We start from the raw sequence: 16,910 nt of genomic DNA, 5'->3' as shown, positions 1-16,910 counted from the left end.
AATAATAACAGAACACTATATCCCCCCTGTGGGTGTCACTAGGGGATAGAAATAATAACAGAACACTTTACCCCTATGTGGTTGTCATTAGGAGACTTACTGCTAACAGAGATTCCTCTTTTGTGTGTTTTCACAAGTCGATCCATCAGATTGAAACTGTCTGCTACCAATATCCTTTTACAACCCTCTCTGAGTGACATCTGTAACAGACACACAAAATCACATATCTCTGTTGTGTTTCTCTCAGTGACATCTGTAACACACACAAAATCACATATCTCTGTTGTGTTTCTCTCAGTGACATCTGTAACACACACAAAATCACATATCTCTGTTGAGTTTCTCTGAGTGACATCTGCAACACACACACAAAATCACATATCTCTGTTGTGTTTCTCTGAGTGACATCTGTAACACACACAAAATCACATAACTTTGTGATGATTGAAAAGCTGGAATTTTGCAGTGCAATGTACATCTCGGGAAAACCTTCTATGCTTTGGTTTTCCTGTATTCCCATAGCACTATTGTGTTTAAACTTTTTATACCAAGACAAAAGTTGTCATTTCTAAATTTAGAATTGATATAAAGGTCAATTCCAACTCAAATAAAACCTACCTCTAGGAGAAATCTAGCATTGTCTTCAAAATTAGGATTCACATTTCAGATTTTCTTCTCTCTTACTTTAAAACTGCTCAGAAGGTGGCATGTTTGTGGCTGTTTTCTTTCAATCAACATATGATATTTCATCTAAATGGCTAATGGATAGAGAGTTCTACTTATAGGGCAGAAACATGTGTATAAAAACAGCATGGCATTTGTGGAAAAAGCAATGACACTAGGTGCTGGCAAAATTAGGGTAGCAATGTTACCAACAGGGCAGGATGACACTAGGTAGGGCAAAATTTGGGTAGCAATGTTACCAACAGGGCAGGACGATACTAGGTGGGGGAAAATTAGGGTTGCAATGTTACCAACAGGGCAGGATGACACTAGGTGCTGGCAAAATTAGGGTAGCAATGTTACCAACAGGGCAGGACGACACTAGGTGCTGGCAAAATTTGGGTAGCAATGTTACCAACAGGGCAGGACGACACTGGGTGGGGCAAAATTAGGGTAGCAATGTTACCATCATGGCAGGATGACACTAGGTAGGGCAAAATTAGGGTAACAATGTTACCAACAGGGCAGCATGGCACTGGGTGGGACAAAATTAGGGTAACAATGTTATCAACAGGGCAGGATGACACTAGGTGGGGCAAAATTAGGGTAGCAATGTTACCATCAGGGCAGCATGACACTAGGTGGGGCATAATTAGGGTAGCAATGTTACCATCATGGCAGGATGAAACTAGGTAGGGCAATATTAGGGTAACAATGTTACCAACAGGGCAGCATGGCACTGGGTGGGACAAAATTATGGTAACAATGTTATCAACAGGGCAGAATGACACTAGGTGGGGCAAAATTAGAGTAGCAATGTTACCATCAGGGCAGCATGACACTAGGTGGGGCAAAATTAGGGTAGCAATGTTACCATCATGGCAGGATGACACTAGGTAGGGCAATATTAGGGTAACAATGTTACCAACAGGGCAGCATGGCACTGGGTGGGACAAAATTAAGGTAACAATGTTACCAACTGGGCAGGATGACACTAGGTGGGGCAAAATTAGGGTAACAATGTTACCAACAGGGCAGCATGGCACTGGGTGGGTAAGAAAGGGACAGGAAGGTACTGATGAATTATTCACACTTGAAGGACAAACTATTGAGCAGACATGAGATTTTACCTGTAAGTTATAATCCTGTAATATCTTGACCAGTGAATCCCTCAGACCTGGAATGTGCATGCCTTCCTGTATCTTAGCAATAAGGATAATAGGGTCTACATGTGTTCCTATATTCTGTAACAGGCCTTTAATAAAACCTGGAAAAAAATCAATGGAAAATACTGTATGTAAAACAGTTACACAGTACAAAATAGTAAATGGAGAATACTGTATGTAAAACTGTTACACTGTACAAAATAGTAATTGGAGAATACTGTATGTTAAACTGTTACACTGTACAAAATAGTAAATGGAGAATACTGTATGTAAAACTGTTACACTGTAAAACAAAGTAAATGGAGAATACTGTATGTTAAACTGTTACACTGTACAAAGTAGTAAATGGAGAATACTGTGTGTTAAACTGTTACACTGTACAAAGTAGTAAATGGAGAATACTGTATGTTAAACTGTTACACTGTACAAAATAGTAAATGGAGAATACTGTATGTTAAACTGTTACACTGTACAAAATAGTAAATGAAGAATACTGTATGTTAAACTGTTACACTGTACAAAATAGTTAATGGAGAATACTGTATGTAAAACTGTTACACTGTAAAACAAAGTAAATAGAGAATACTGTATGTTAAACTGTTACACTGTAAAAAGTAGTAAATGGAGAATACTGTATGTTAAACTGTTACACTGTACAAAATAGTTAATGGAGAATACTGTATGTAAAACTGTTACACTGTAAAACAAAGTAAATAGAGAATACTGTATGTTAAACTGTTACACTGTACAAAATAGTAAATAGAGAATACTGTATGTTAAACTGTTACACTGTAAAACAAAGTAAATGGAGAATACTGTATGTAAAACTGTTACACTGTAAAACAAAGTAAATAGAGAATACTGTATGTTAAACTGTTACACTGTAAAACAAAGTAAATGGAGAATACTGTTTATTATATGCATGAAATTTTCTCGAAATCGCATTGGCTGGATCCTATACACGTGATCAGTTCTCAAAAACTGATGAGGACTGGTTTTACGGCGAATATCGATTTCTAAATATAGCCTAAATGGAAATTCCCTACAGCTTGTCGCAATGCATGCGCTGTTAGACCGGAACGCAATCTGTCAGACGATCACAGACGTTGCGATGGCTGCCGGCGAACATTTTGCCTCTGTTACAGTTGTCAGGATGTTAAAGCATTCAATAAAGTCAGAATCTTTGTTTATCTTTTGTGTTCTTATTGAACATATAATAAAACAGTTGTGGACTTCTGTGCTGGTAAATATGATGTAATATGAACCTACAAAAATGATATTAACCTCGGCTTCACCTCGGTCAATATAATTTTTTCAGGTTCATATCACATCATATTGTATAATGTAAAACAGTTACCAGTACATAATAGTAAATGGAGTACATAAACTGTATAATGTAAAACAGTTACACAGTACATAATAGTAAATGGAGAATACTGTATGTTAAACTGTTACACTGTACAAAACAGTAAATGGAGAATACTGTATGTTAAACTGTTACACTGTACAAAATAGTAAATGGAGAATACTGTATGTAAAACTGTTACACTGTAAAACAAAGTAAATGGAGAAAACTGTATTTTAAACTGTTACACTGTACAAAGTAGTAAATGGAGAATACTGTATGTAAAACTGTTACACTGTAAAACAAAGTAAATGGAGAATACTGTATGTTAAACTGTTACACTGTACAAAATAGTAATTGGAGAATACTCGGCTTCACCTCGGTCAATATAATTTTTTCAGGTTCATATCACATCATATTCACCAGCACCGAAGTCCATAATTGTATAATGTAAAAAAGTTACACAGTACATAATAGTAAATGGAGAATACTGTATGTTAAACTGTTACACTGTACAAAACAGTAAATGGAGAATACTGTATGTTAAACTGTTACACTGTACAAAATAGTAAATGGAGAATACTGTATGTAAAACTGTTACACTGTAAAACAAAGTAAATGGAGAATACTGTATGTTAAACTGTTACACTGTACAAAATAGTAAATGGAGAATACTGTATGTTAAACTGTTACACTGTACAAAATAGTAAATGGAGAATACTGTATGTTAAACTGTTACACTGTACAAAATAGTTAATGGAGAATACTGTATGTAAAACTGTTACACTGTACAAAATAGTAAATAGAGAATACTGTATGTTAAACTGTTACACTGTAAAACAAAGTAAATGGAGAATACTGTATGTTAAACTGTTACACTGTACAAAGTAGTAAATGGAGAATACTGTATGTAAAACTGTTACACTGTAAAACAAAGTAAATAGAGAATACTGTATGTTAAACTGTTACACTGTAAAACAAAGTAAATGGAGAATACTGTATGTAAAACTGTTACACTGTAAAACAAAGTAAATAGAGAATACTGTATGTTAAACTGTTACACTGTAAAACAAAGTAAATGGAGAATACTGTTTATTATATGCATGAAATTTTCTCGAAATCGCATTGGCTGGATCCTATACACGTGATCAGTTCTCAAAAACTGATGAAGACTGGTTTTCCGGCGAATATCGATTTCTAAATATAGCCTAAATGGAAATTCCCTACAGCTTGTCGCAGTGCATGCGCTGTTAGACCGGAACGCAATCTGTCAGATGATCACAGACGTTGCGATGGCTGCCGGCGAACATTTTGCCTCTGTTACAGTTGTCAGGATGTTAAAGCATTCAATAAAGTCAGAATCTTTGTTTATCTTTTGTGTTCTTATTGAACATATAATAAAACAGTTATGGACTTCTGTGCTGGTAAATATGATGTGATATGAACCTACAAAAATGATATTAACCTCGGCTTCACCTCGGTCAATATAATTTTTTCAGGTTCATATCACATCATATTCACCAGCACCGAAGTCCATAATTGTATAATGTAAAACAGTTACACAGTACATAATAGTAAATGGAGAATACTGTATGTTAAACTGTTACACTGTACAAAACAGTAAATGGAGAATACTGTATGTTAAACTGTTACACTGTACAAAATAGTAAATGGAGAATACTGTATGTTAAACTGTTACACTGTAAAACAAAGTAAATGGAGAATACTGTGTGTTAAACTGTTACACTGTAAAACAAAGTAAATGGAGAATACTGTATGTTAAACTGTTACACTGTACAAAGTAGTAAATGGAGAATACTGTATGTTAAACTGTTACACTGTACAAAGTAGTAAATGGAGAATACTATATGTAAAACTGTTACACTGTAAAACAAAGTAAATAGAGAATACTGTATGTTAAACTGTTACACTGTACAAAGTAGTAAATGGAGAATACTGTATGTTAAACTGTTACACTGTACAAAGTAGAAAATGGAGAATACTGTATGTTAAACTGTTACACTGTAAAACAAAGTAAATAGAGAATACTGTATGTTTAACTGTTACACTGTAAAACAAAGTAAATGGAGAATACTGTATGTTAAACTGTTACACTGTACAAAGTAGTAAATGGAGAATACTGTATGTAAAACTGTTACACTGTAAAACAAAGTAAATGGAGAATACTGTATGTTAAACTGTTACACTGTACAAAATAGTAATTGGAGAATACTGTATGTTAAACTGTTACACTGTACAAAATAGTAAATGGAGAATACTGTATGTAAAACTGTTACACTGTAAAACAAAGTAAATGGAGAATACTGTATGTTAAACTGTTACACTGTACAAAGTAGTAAATGGAGAATACTGTATGTTAAACTGTTACACTGTAAAACAAAGTAAATGGAGAATACTGTATGTTAAACTGTTACACTGTACAAAATAGTAAATGGAGAATACTGTATGTTAAACTATTACACTGTAAAGCTAAGTAAATGGAGAATACTGTATGTAAAACTGTTACACTGTACAAAGTAGTAAATGGAGAATACTGTATGTTAAACTGTTACACTGTAAAACAAAGTAAATGGAGAATACTGTGTGTTAAACTGTTACACTGTAAAACAAAGTAAATGGAGAATACTGTATGTAAAACTGTTACACTGTACAAAATAGTAAATGGAGAATACTGTATGTTAAACTGTTACACTGTACAAAATAGTAAATGGAGAATACTGTATGTCTAACTGTTACACTGTAAAAACCAGTAAATGTTTGTTCATGTCGTACTATTAATGTCACATCAGTTATTGGTCATGTTGTGATTCAAAATGTCATGTTATATAACGGCATGTCAATAAACGTCAAGTTTGGTAATATCACGTCACTTAATGTCATTATTTAATCATTTCATGTAGTATAGGCTAATATCACATATGTTTATATCATAACAGTTATAGTCACACTGGTTTAATATCATGTCCATCAATGCCAAATCTACTGATGGCACATAAATTAATGTCAGATCCTCCAAGTTCTTTAGTCTCAGACCTTGGGTCCAGGTTGGGGATGAAAAAATACTTATTAGGTTTGTCTATACTATACTGAATTAGATACTCTCAGTTCTTTAGTCTCAGACCTTGGGTCCGGGTCGGAGACAAAATACTTACTAGGTTTGTCTATACTATACTGGATCAGATCCTCCCACAATTCCTCTTCGTTCTGGTCTTTACAGAATTCAATTGCCTGGTTCACATCCTCAAGTCGTGATGTTATCAATTCTAATGCCTGCTTAATGTTACCCATTCGACCTGGAAACACAAAATGTATCTTCTCTGATTGAATTAACTACAGTGAATTACACCAGAACTCATGTGACTAGAATACCTAGGATGAAATAAACTATCACCCATGTGACTAGAAGGATTACGATTTATGTGACTAGAATGCCTTGGATGAAATACACTAGCATCCATGTGACTAGAAGGCCTACGATGAAATACACTAGCACTTATGTGACTAGAAGGACTACGATGGAATACACTAGCACTCATGTGACAAGAAGGCCTACGATGAAATACACTAGCATCCATGTGACTAGAAGGCCTATGATAAAATACACTAGCACTCATGTGACTAGAAGGCCTACGATGAAATACACTAGCACTCATGTGACTAGAAGGCCTATGATGGGATACACTAGCACTCATGTGACTAGAAGGCCTACAATGGAATACACTAGCAATCATGTGACTAGAAGGCCTACGATGGAATACACTAGCACTCATGTGACTAGAAGGCCTACGATGGAATACACTAGCACTCATGTGACTAGAAGGCCTACGATGGAATACACCAGAACTCATGTGACTAGAATGCCTAGGAGGAAATACACTAGCACCCATGTGACTAGAATGCCTAGGATGAAATAAACTATCACCCATGTGACTAGAAGGATTACGATGAAACACACTAGCACCCATGTGACTAGAAGGCCTACGATTTATGTGACTAGAATGCCTTGGATGAAATACACTAGCATCCATGTGACTAGAAGGCCTACGATGAAATACACTAGCACTCATGTGACTAGAAGGCCTACGATGAAATACACTAGCATCCATGTGACTAGAAGGCCTATGATAAAATACACTAGCACTCATGTGACTAGAAGGCCTACGATGAAATACACTAGCACTCATGTGACTAGAAGGCCTATGATGGGATACACTAGCACTCATGTGACTAGAAGGCCTACAATGGAATACACTAGCAATCATGTGACTAGAAGGCCTACGATGGAATACACTAGCACTCATGTGACTAGAAGGCCTACGATGGAATACACTAGCACTCATGTGACTAGAAGGCCTACGATGGAATACACCAGAACTCATGTGACTAGAATGCCTAGGAGGAAATACACTAGCACCCATGTGACTAGAATGCCTAGGATGAAATAAACTATCACCCATGTGACTAGAAGGATTACGATGAAACACACTAGCACCCATGTGACTAGAAGGCCTACGATTTATGTGACTAGAATGCCTTGGATGAAATACACTAGCATCCATGTGACTAGAAGGCCTACGATGAAATACACTAGCACTCATGTGACTAGAAGGCCTACGATGAAATACACTAGCATCCATGTGACTAGAAGGCCTATGATAAAATACACTAGCACTCATGTGACTAGAAGGCCTACGATGAAATACACTAGCACTCATGTGACTAGAAGGCCTATGATGGGATACACTAGCACTCATGTGACTAGAAGGCCTACAATGGAATACACTAGCAATCATGTGACTAGAAGGCCTACGATGGAATACACTAGCACTCATGTGACTAGAAGGCCTACGATGGAATACACTAGCACTCATGTGACTAGAAGGCCTACGATGGAATACACCAGAACTCATGTGACTAGAATGCCTAGGAGGAAATACACTAGCACCCATGTGACTAGAATGCCTAGGATGAAATAAACACTCATGTGACCCATGTGACTAGAAGGATTACCTAGATGAAACACACTAGCACCCATGTGACTAGAAGGCACTAACGTGACTAGAATGCCTAGGAGGAAATACACTAGTGTGACTAGAATGCCTAGGATGAAATACACTAGCATCACACTGCACCCATGACTAGAAGGCCTACGATTTATGTGAAAATGCCTTGGACACTAGCATCCATGTGACTAGAAGGCCTACGATGAAATACACTAGCACTCATGTGACTAGAAGGCCTACGATGAAATACACTAGCATCCATGTGACTAGAAGGCCTATGATAAAATACACTAGCACTCATGTGACTAGAAGGCCTACGATGAAATACACTAGCACTCATGTGACTAGAAGGCCTATGATGGGATACATTAGCACTCATGTGACTAGAAGGCCTACAATGGAATACACTAGCAATCATGTGACTAGAAGGCCTACGATGGAATACACCAGAACTCATGTGACTAGAATGCCTAGGAGGAAATACACTAGCACCCATGTGACTAGAATGCCTAGGATGAAATACACTAGCACTCATGTGACTAGAAGGCCTACGATGAAACACATTAGCACCCATGTGACTAGAAGGCCTAGGATGAAATACACTAGCACTCATATGACTAAAAGGCCTACAATGAAACACACTAGCACCCATGTGAATAGAAGGCCTACGATTTATGTGACTAGAATGCCTTGGATGAAATACACTAGCACCCATGTGACTAGAAGGCCTACGATGGAATACACTAGCACTTATGTGACTAGAAGGCCTACGATGAAATACACTAGCACTCATGTGACTAGAAGGCCTATGATGGAATACACTAGCACTCATGTGACTAGAAGGCCTACGATGAAACACACTAGCACCCATGTGACTAGAAGGCCTATGATTTATGTGACTAGAAGGCCTACGATGAAATACACCAGAACTCATGTGACTAGAAGGCCTGAGATGAAATACACCAGAACTCATGTGACACATGGTTGGTCACATGTGACAATTAAAAGGCACTTGGAATCATTCATTTTATCACTTTCAGTAAAAGGGAACAATTTCTAATATTGACAGTTAACTCTACATTTGATGGTGAAACATCGTACATTTGGTGTATCTTCAAATATTTCTTACCCAATAAAAACACTTGTTCTGGAATGAAATCCCTCATCTCACATTCCTCCAGTGCCATCTGGAGGGGGTAATGATTGCTACTTCGTAAAAAGGACAGCAGACGAGGCCTGTCAAACTCTGCATACAATCTCACTTGTTTGCCGTGGTACTTTTGACAGAGCTGGGGATCTTTCTGGAACAGCTTGTCCAAGTACTGGTATCAAAACAAAGTCTATTAGATATTTGACCATTAATAAGTTTATGAATGTTATGTTCTTGACCTTCTGTGAGGAAGTATGTCACTCTGACCTAATTCTGTTGATGTAGGTCAAAAAGTTACAATGTATGTCACAGTGACCTACTTTTGATATATGACAAACTGTCCCAATAAGGTGCATCCATACTCCTAGAATGAAGTTCCAGTGACAGGAAAAGATAGAGATAAAACAAAATAGCAGGATGGATGGACGGAAGGATAGAAGGATTGTAACCCTATGCAAGGTTATCTGCCCTTGCTTTACATATTAGGCAGTATTATCTGTTTTGGTTCTATTACTGAGTTGATGTTTATAATATTTAATTATTAAGCAGAATTATCTGTTTTAGTTATATGTTCTGACACACAGTCATTGTTCTGTGGGGGACATATATTAAGGTCACTTTACTACGCTGTACTGCTGCTGCTGAGGCAGGTGCACAAACTGTGCAATAGTTAATACCTAAAACGCTGACAAATGTTTATGTGACATAATTTTTGAAAGTCTTTTGTTTACACTGGGAGACCGGACCTTGGCGTGTGTGGCCGAATTGAAGGCTTTGTATTTGTTTTCGACTGTTTTGGCTCCAGAATGTCTGGGATTCAATTCAAAATAAGTAATAGTTTGACAGCCTTGGTCAACTGGGGTCACCCATCAAATTTGACAGTCATGTAGGCATTAGACATAAATAGGAGGGGATAAGGTCGTTCCTCACTCCGGTCACTAGACAGCGTATTGGACGGACTGGTGTCACGAGGCCTGGGACCAGGGCAGGTACGGGAGCGAGAGAGTTTTGTAAGCTTACCGGAAATAAAAAGCATTTTTCTTCACCTTCTGTAGTCCTTCAATTGTGTCTCTCGAACGGTTCAAGAGGGTTACAGGATAAAGGAATGGACGAAAAGCAAACCTTTTTAAATGGAACATTACGGTACCCACAAACCCAAGATTAATTGGCAATGATTGTCCTCCTTAGAGTATCTATTCACTCTCCATATACTATCTTGAAATTTAAATGCTTAATTTCAACAGGAAGTGGTGATAATATATACTGCCAAATTAGAAACTTGCAGCACTCACCTGATACAATTTTTTCAAATTCATTTGACAAACTCAAAACAAAGTGTGTATGAAATTCACTACATAAATGAAGAAACACAAAGTCAGAAGGCTAGAAGTCATGTAGTATACTAACTTAGTAGCAGTATGTTACTGATGAACGTTATTTGTACTAATTTTAGATTGCCAGAAATGAATCAATGTGTACAAGAAAGTTAAATTTGTAAAAATAAGCAATTATAGTACTAAAAAAATTAATTTAAAGTTTTAACAAATTTGACTTCTGTGACCTAGAATATAGGTCAAGGTCATTTCTTTAAGTAAACTTGGCTGGGCTTCATCCTAGGAACATACTAGCAAAATATCAAAACATTTGGTCAGATGCTACACCACAGCAAAAGCTCATCCTTCGGCAAGATGAGCTAAAAAGGATGTTACAACTTACCACATATAAGTTATGCGGAGTTTTCTCTAACTGTTGCACAACGTTGTCAATCTGAAATAACAAAACTGTTTTAAGAATGTGTGGCTGTGATGTTTGATGTGGGTCACAAACAAACAATGTATTAGAGTAATAATTACTTGTGCCTGTTGGTTGTAATCACAAAGAACTTACCGACATTTTCTTCATGTTGCCAATCAGCATAGCAACAGCCTGCTCACAATCAAACTCCATTAAATGAATAATTTTGTCGCTGATGGAATCGAAAAGGTCGTGTTTATAAATCAACTGGAATACATCCTTGTGTTTTAATCTGTGAAACACATAAACACATAAGGTTGAAGATAAATGACATTATATAATGCAACATCAAAATGCTTTGTTTAAAGGGATATTCATTTGCTCAAGATTTTAAACTATAACGTGAAGTCCAGTCAGCCTGAATCACTCAACTGCTAAGTAGCTTACAAACAAAACTTTGTAAGGGAGTCAATTTCTGCAAATCTGAAATTCAATTGCTCAGCAAAATACAAATACACAAATACCCAGGGCCTTCCCTGTGGTTACTGAAAGGTTTCAAATCAACATACTGAGCTTCTCAATATCAGCACACTAGAGGACCACTATCAGTACACTACAGGACCAATAGCAGTACACTACAGGACCAATAGCAGTACACTACAGGACCAATAGCAGTACACTACAGGACCAATATCAGTACACTAAAGGACCAATATCTGTACACTACAGGACCAATATCAGTACATACCAATATCAGTACATTACAGGACCACTATCAGTACACTACAGGTCCACTATTAGTACACTACAGGACCAATATCAGTACACTAAAGGACCAATATCAGTACATACCAATATCAGTACACTACAGGACCACTATCAGTACACTACAGGACCAATATCAGTACACTACAGGACCAATATCAGTACACTACAGGACCAATATCAGTACACTACAGGACCACTATCAGTCCACTACAGGACCAATATCAGTATATATCAATATCAGTACACTACAGGACCAATATCAGTACACTACAGGACCAATATCAGTACACTACAGGACCAATATCAGTACATACCAATATCAGTACAGTACAGGACCAATATCAGTATATACCAATATCAGTACAGTACAGGACCAATATCAGTATATACCAATATCAGTACACTAGAGGATCAATATCAGTACATACCAATATCAGTACAGTACAGGACCAATATCAGTACTCTAAAGGACCAATATCAGTACACTACAGGACCAATATCAGTACACTACAGGACCAATATCAGTACACTACAGGATCAATATCAGTACACTACAGGACCAATATCAGTACATACCAATATCAGTAAACAACAGGACCAATATCAGTATATATCAATATCAGTACATTACAGGACCAATATCAGTACACTACAGGACCACTATCAGTACACTACAGGACCAATATCAGTACATACCAATATCAGTACATATCAATATCAGTACACTACAGGACCAATTTCAGTACATATCAATATAAGTACATACCAATATCAGTACACTACAGGATCAATATCAGTACACTAAAGGACCAATATCAGTACACTACAGGACCAATAGCAGTACATACCAATATCAGTACACTACAGGACCAATACCAGTACATATCAATATCAGTACAGACAAATAACAGTACACTACAGGATCAATATCAGTACACTAAAGGACCAATATCAGTACACTACAGGACCAATAGCAGTACATACCAATATCAGTACACTACAGGACCACTATCAGTACACTACAGGACCAATATCAGTACATACCAATATCAGTACATATCAATATCAGTACACTTCAGGACCAATATCAGTACATACCAATATCAGTACACTAGAGGACCAATATCAGTACACTACAGGACCAATATCAGTACACTACAGGACCAATATCAGTACATACCAATATCAGTACACAACAGGACCAATATCAGTATATATCAATATCAGTACATTACAGGACCAATATCAGTACATACCAATATCAGTACACAACAGGACCAATATCAGTATATATCAATAACAGTACACTACAGGATCAATATCAGTACACTAGAGGACCAATATCAGTACACTAGAGGACCAATATCAGTACACTACAGGACCACTATCAGTACACTACAGGACCAATATCAGTACACTACAGGATCAATATCAGTATATATTAATATCAATACTCTACAGGACCAATATCAGTAAACTACAGGGCCACTATCAGTACACTACAGGACCAATATCAGTACACTACAGGACCAATATCAGTATATATCAATATCAGTACATTACAGGACCAATATCAGTACACTACAGGACCACTATCAGTACAGTACAGGACCAATATCAGTATATACCAATATCAGTACATATCAATATCAGTACACTTCAGGACCAATATCAGTACACTAGAGGACCAATATCAGTACACTTCAGGACCAATATCAGTACACTACAGGACCAATATCAGTACATACCAATATCAGTACACAACAGGACCAATATCAGTACATATCAATATCAGTACACAACAGGACCAATATCAGTACACTACAGGACCACTATCAGTACACTACAGGACCAATATCAGTACACTACAGGATCAATATCAGTATATATTAATATCAATACTCTACAGGACCAATATCAGTAAACTACAGGGCCACTATCAGTACACTACAGGACCAATATCAGTACATACCAATATCAGTACACTAGAGGATCAATATCAGTACATACCAATATCAGTACACTAGAGGATCAATATCAGTACATACCAATATCAGTACAGTACAGGACCAATATCAGTACTCTAAAGGACCAATATCAGTACACTACAGGACCAATATCAGTACACTACAGGACCAATATCAGTACACTACAGGACCAATATCAGTACATACCAATATCAGTACACAACAGGACCAATATCAGTACACTACAGGACCACTATCAGTACACTAGAGGACCAATATAAGTACAGTACATACCAATATCAGTACACTATAGGACCAATATCGGTACACTACAGGACCAACATCAGTACACTACAGGACCAATATAAGTACACTACAGGACCACTATCAGTACACTACTGGACCAATATCAGTACATTACAGGACCAATATCAGTACACTACAGGACCAATATAAGTACAGTACATACCAATATCAGTACACTATAGGACCAGTATCGGTACACTACAGGACCAATATCGGTACACTACAGGACCATTATCGGTACACTACACGACCAATATCAGTACACTACAGGACCAATATCAGTACACTACAGGACCATTATCAGTACACTACAGGACCAATATCAGTACACTACAGGACCAATATCAGTACACTACAGGACCAATATCAGTACACTACAGGACCAATATCAGTACACTACAGGACCAATATCAGTACACTACAGGACCAATATCAGTACACTACAGGACCAATATCAGTACACCTCTACTGTAATACAAAGAGGATTATAATTAGGCTTCAAATATTTGTTGATTATCAAAGGCAAAATTACATCAACTTGATGTTAAATCGACAACTTTACAAATTAAGTAACCCATACTTACTTGATGTATATTGCCAAAGCTTTGTCAAAGGATCGCTCAAACGAATACCTGTAACATGTCAATCATATATCTGTCACAAGGTTTGTCAAGGGATCACTCAAACAGACACCTGTAACATGTCAATCATATATCTGTCACAAGGTTTGTCAAGGGATCACTCAAACAGACACCTGTAACATGTCAATCATATATCTGTCACAAGGTTTGTCAAGGGATCACTCAAACAGACACCTGTAACATGTAAATCATATATCTGTCACAAGGTTTGCTGTGTCAGGTGATATCACCAGGACATACTGATATGTTACGATGTAAACAAATTCATCAGAACAATGTTAACAAAACAATTAAGAGGGCTTACAATTCTCCTAGAGCCTGTAGTAATGTCTTGTCACCACGGTGACTATCCAGCCTTTCAAGTGTGGAGTTTATAAGTGTTTTCACATTGTACAAGTAACTTGGCCACTCCTTTACCATCTTCAAATAGGTCTGTAAATGGAATACAGCAAGACACACCATTGTAATAATGTTTGTCATACTTATAGATACACCTGTAATACTTTTTGTTATACTTATTGATACACACCTGTAATACTGTTTTACATACTTATAGATACACCTGTAATAATGTTTGTCATACTTATAGATACACCTGTAATAATGTTTGTCATACTTATAGATACACCGCTGTAATAATGTTTGTCATACTTATAGATACACCTGTAATAATGTTTGTCATCCTTATAGACACACCCCTGTAATAATGTTTGTCATACTTATAGATACACCTGTAATAATGTTTGTCATACTTATAGATACACCTGTAATAATGTTTGTCATCCTTATAGACACACCCCTGTAATAATGTTTGTCACTGTAATAATGTTTGTCATACTTATAGATACACCTGTAATAATGTTTGTCATACTTATAGATACACCGCTGTAATAATGTTTGTCATACTTATAGATACACCACTGTAATAATGTTTGTCATACTTATAGATACACCGCTGTAATAATGTTTGTCATACTTATAGATACACCTGTAATAATGTTTGTCATACTTATAGATACACCTGTAATAATGTTTGTCATACTTATAGACACACCGCTGTAATAATGTTTGTCACTGTAATAATGTTTGTCATACTTATAGATACACCTGTAATAATGTTTGTCATACTTATAGATACACCGCTGTAATAATGTTTGTCATACTTATAGATACACCTGTAATAATGTTTGTCTGTAATAATGTTTGTCATACTTATAGATACACCACTGTAATAATGTTTGTCATACTTATAGATACACCGCTGTAATAATGTTTGTCATACTTATAGATACACCTGTAATAATGTTTGTCATACTTATAGATACACCGCTGTAATAATGTTTGTCATACTTATAGATACACCTGTAATAATGTTTGTCATCCTTATAGACACACCCCTGTAATAATGTTTGTCATTCTTATAGATACACTGCTGTAATAATGTTTGTCATACTTATAGATACACCGCTGTAATAATGTTTGTCATACTTATAGATACACCACTGTAATAATGTTTGTCACACTTATAGATACACCACTGTAATAATGTTTGTCATACTTATAGATACACTGCTGTAATAATGTTTGTCATACTTATAGATACACCGCTGTAATAATGTTTGTCACACTTATAGATACACCACTGTAATAATGTTTGTCATACTTATAGATACACTGCTGTAATAATGTTTGTCATACTTATAGATACACTGCTGTAATAATGTTTGTCATATGTATAGATACAACTGTAATAATGTTTGTCGTAGTTATAGATACACCCATGTAATACCGTTGTCATAGTTATAGATACACCTGTAATGATGTTTGTCGTACTTATAGACACACCTCTCCATTGTCAGTGTGAAGATGATGCTAACATAATAATAACATACCTCTTTATCTGTGGTGAGAAACTCATTGAGTACCATCTCATAAATAGCTTGGCCTAGCTGGGGGTCTCCACGAGGTAGATACGGAGCAATCACCTGTCACATAAATAAATCTATGGATGAAAACAAGTCAATGACATGAGATATATTTCTATTTATCACTGAGCGTTTATACTGTATTGGGCAATGACAGAGAACAGCAGTATTTTTGCACATGCGTTAATTATACAGAATATCTATCTGAACTTACATAAAAA

General features: G+C 36.4%; 1 protein-coding gene across 1 annotated transcript in view; it reads right to left on the bottom strand.

Moving 5' to 3' along the window:
• LOC132560348 (vacuolar protein sorting-associated protein 41 homolog) overlaps positions 1–16,910 on the bottom strand; it is a 56,789-nt gene that overhangs the window by 8,218 nt on the left and 31,661 nt on the right. The window contains exons 16-24 of the mRNA XM_060225019.1: positions 16,657–16,749; positions 15,069–15,196; positions 14,708–14,755; positions 11,236–11,374; positions 11,065–11,115; positions 9,328–9,520; positions 6,348–6,488; positions 1,794–1,930; positions 101–200 (exon numbers count right to left, since the gene is read on the bottom strand). Coding sequence (XP_060081002.1) covers positions 101–200; positions 1,794–1,930; positions 6,348–6,488; positions 9,328–9,520; positions 11,065–11,115; positions 11,236–11,374; positions 14,708–14,755; positions 15,069–15,196; positions 16,657–16,749 — 1,030 coding nt within the window. The remainder of the gene's footprint in view (positions 1–100; positions 201–1,793; positions 1,931–6,347; positions 6,489–9,327; positions 9,521–11,064; positions 11,116–11,235; positions 11,375–14,707; positions 14,756–15,068; positions 15,197–16,656; positions 16,750–16,910) is intronic.

The sequence above is a fragment of the Ylistrum balloti genome, unplaced genomic scaffold, assembly GCF_031769215.1.
Source record: "Ylistrum balloti isolate Yb309-2 unplaced genomic scaffold, AGI_CSIRO_Ybal_v1 Utg371052, whole genome shotgun sequence".
NCBI classification, from domain to species: domain Eukaryota; kingdom Metazoa; phylum Mollusca; class Bivalvia; order Pectinida; family Pectinidae; genus Ylistrum; species Ylistrum balloti.
Note: the sequence above shows the minus strand (reverse complement) of the source record. Positions and strands in the feature narration are given on the sequence as shown.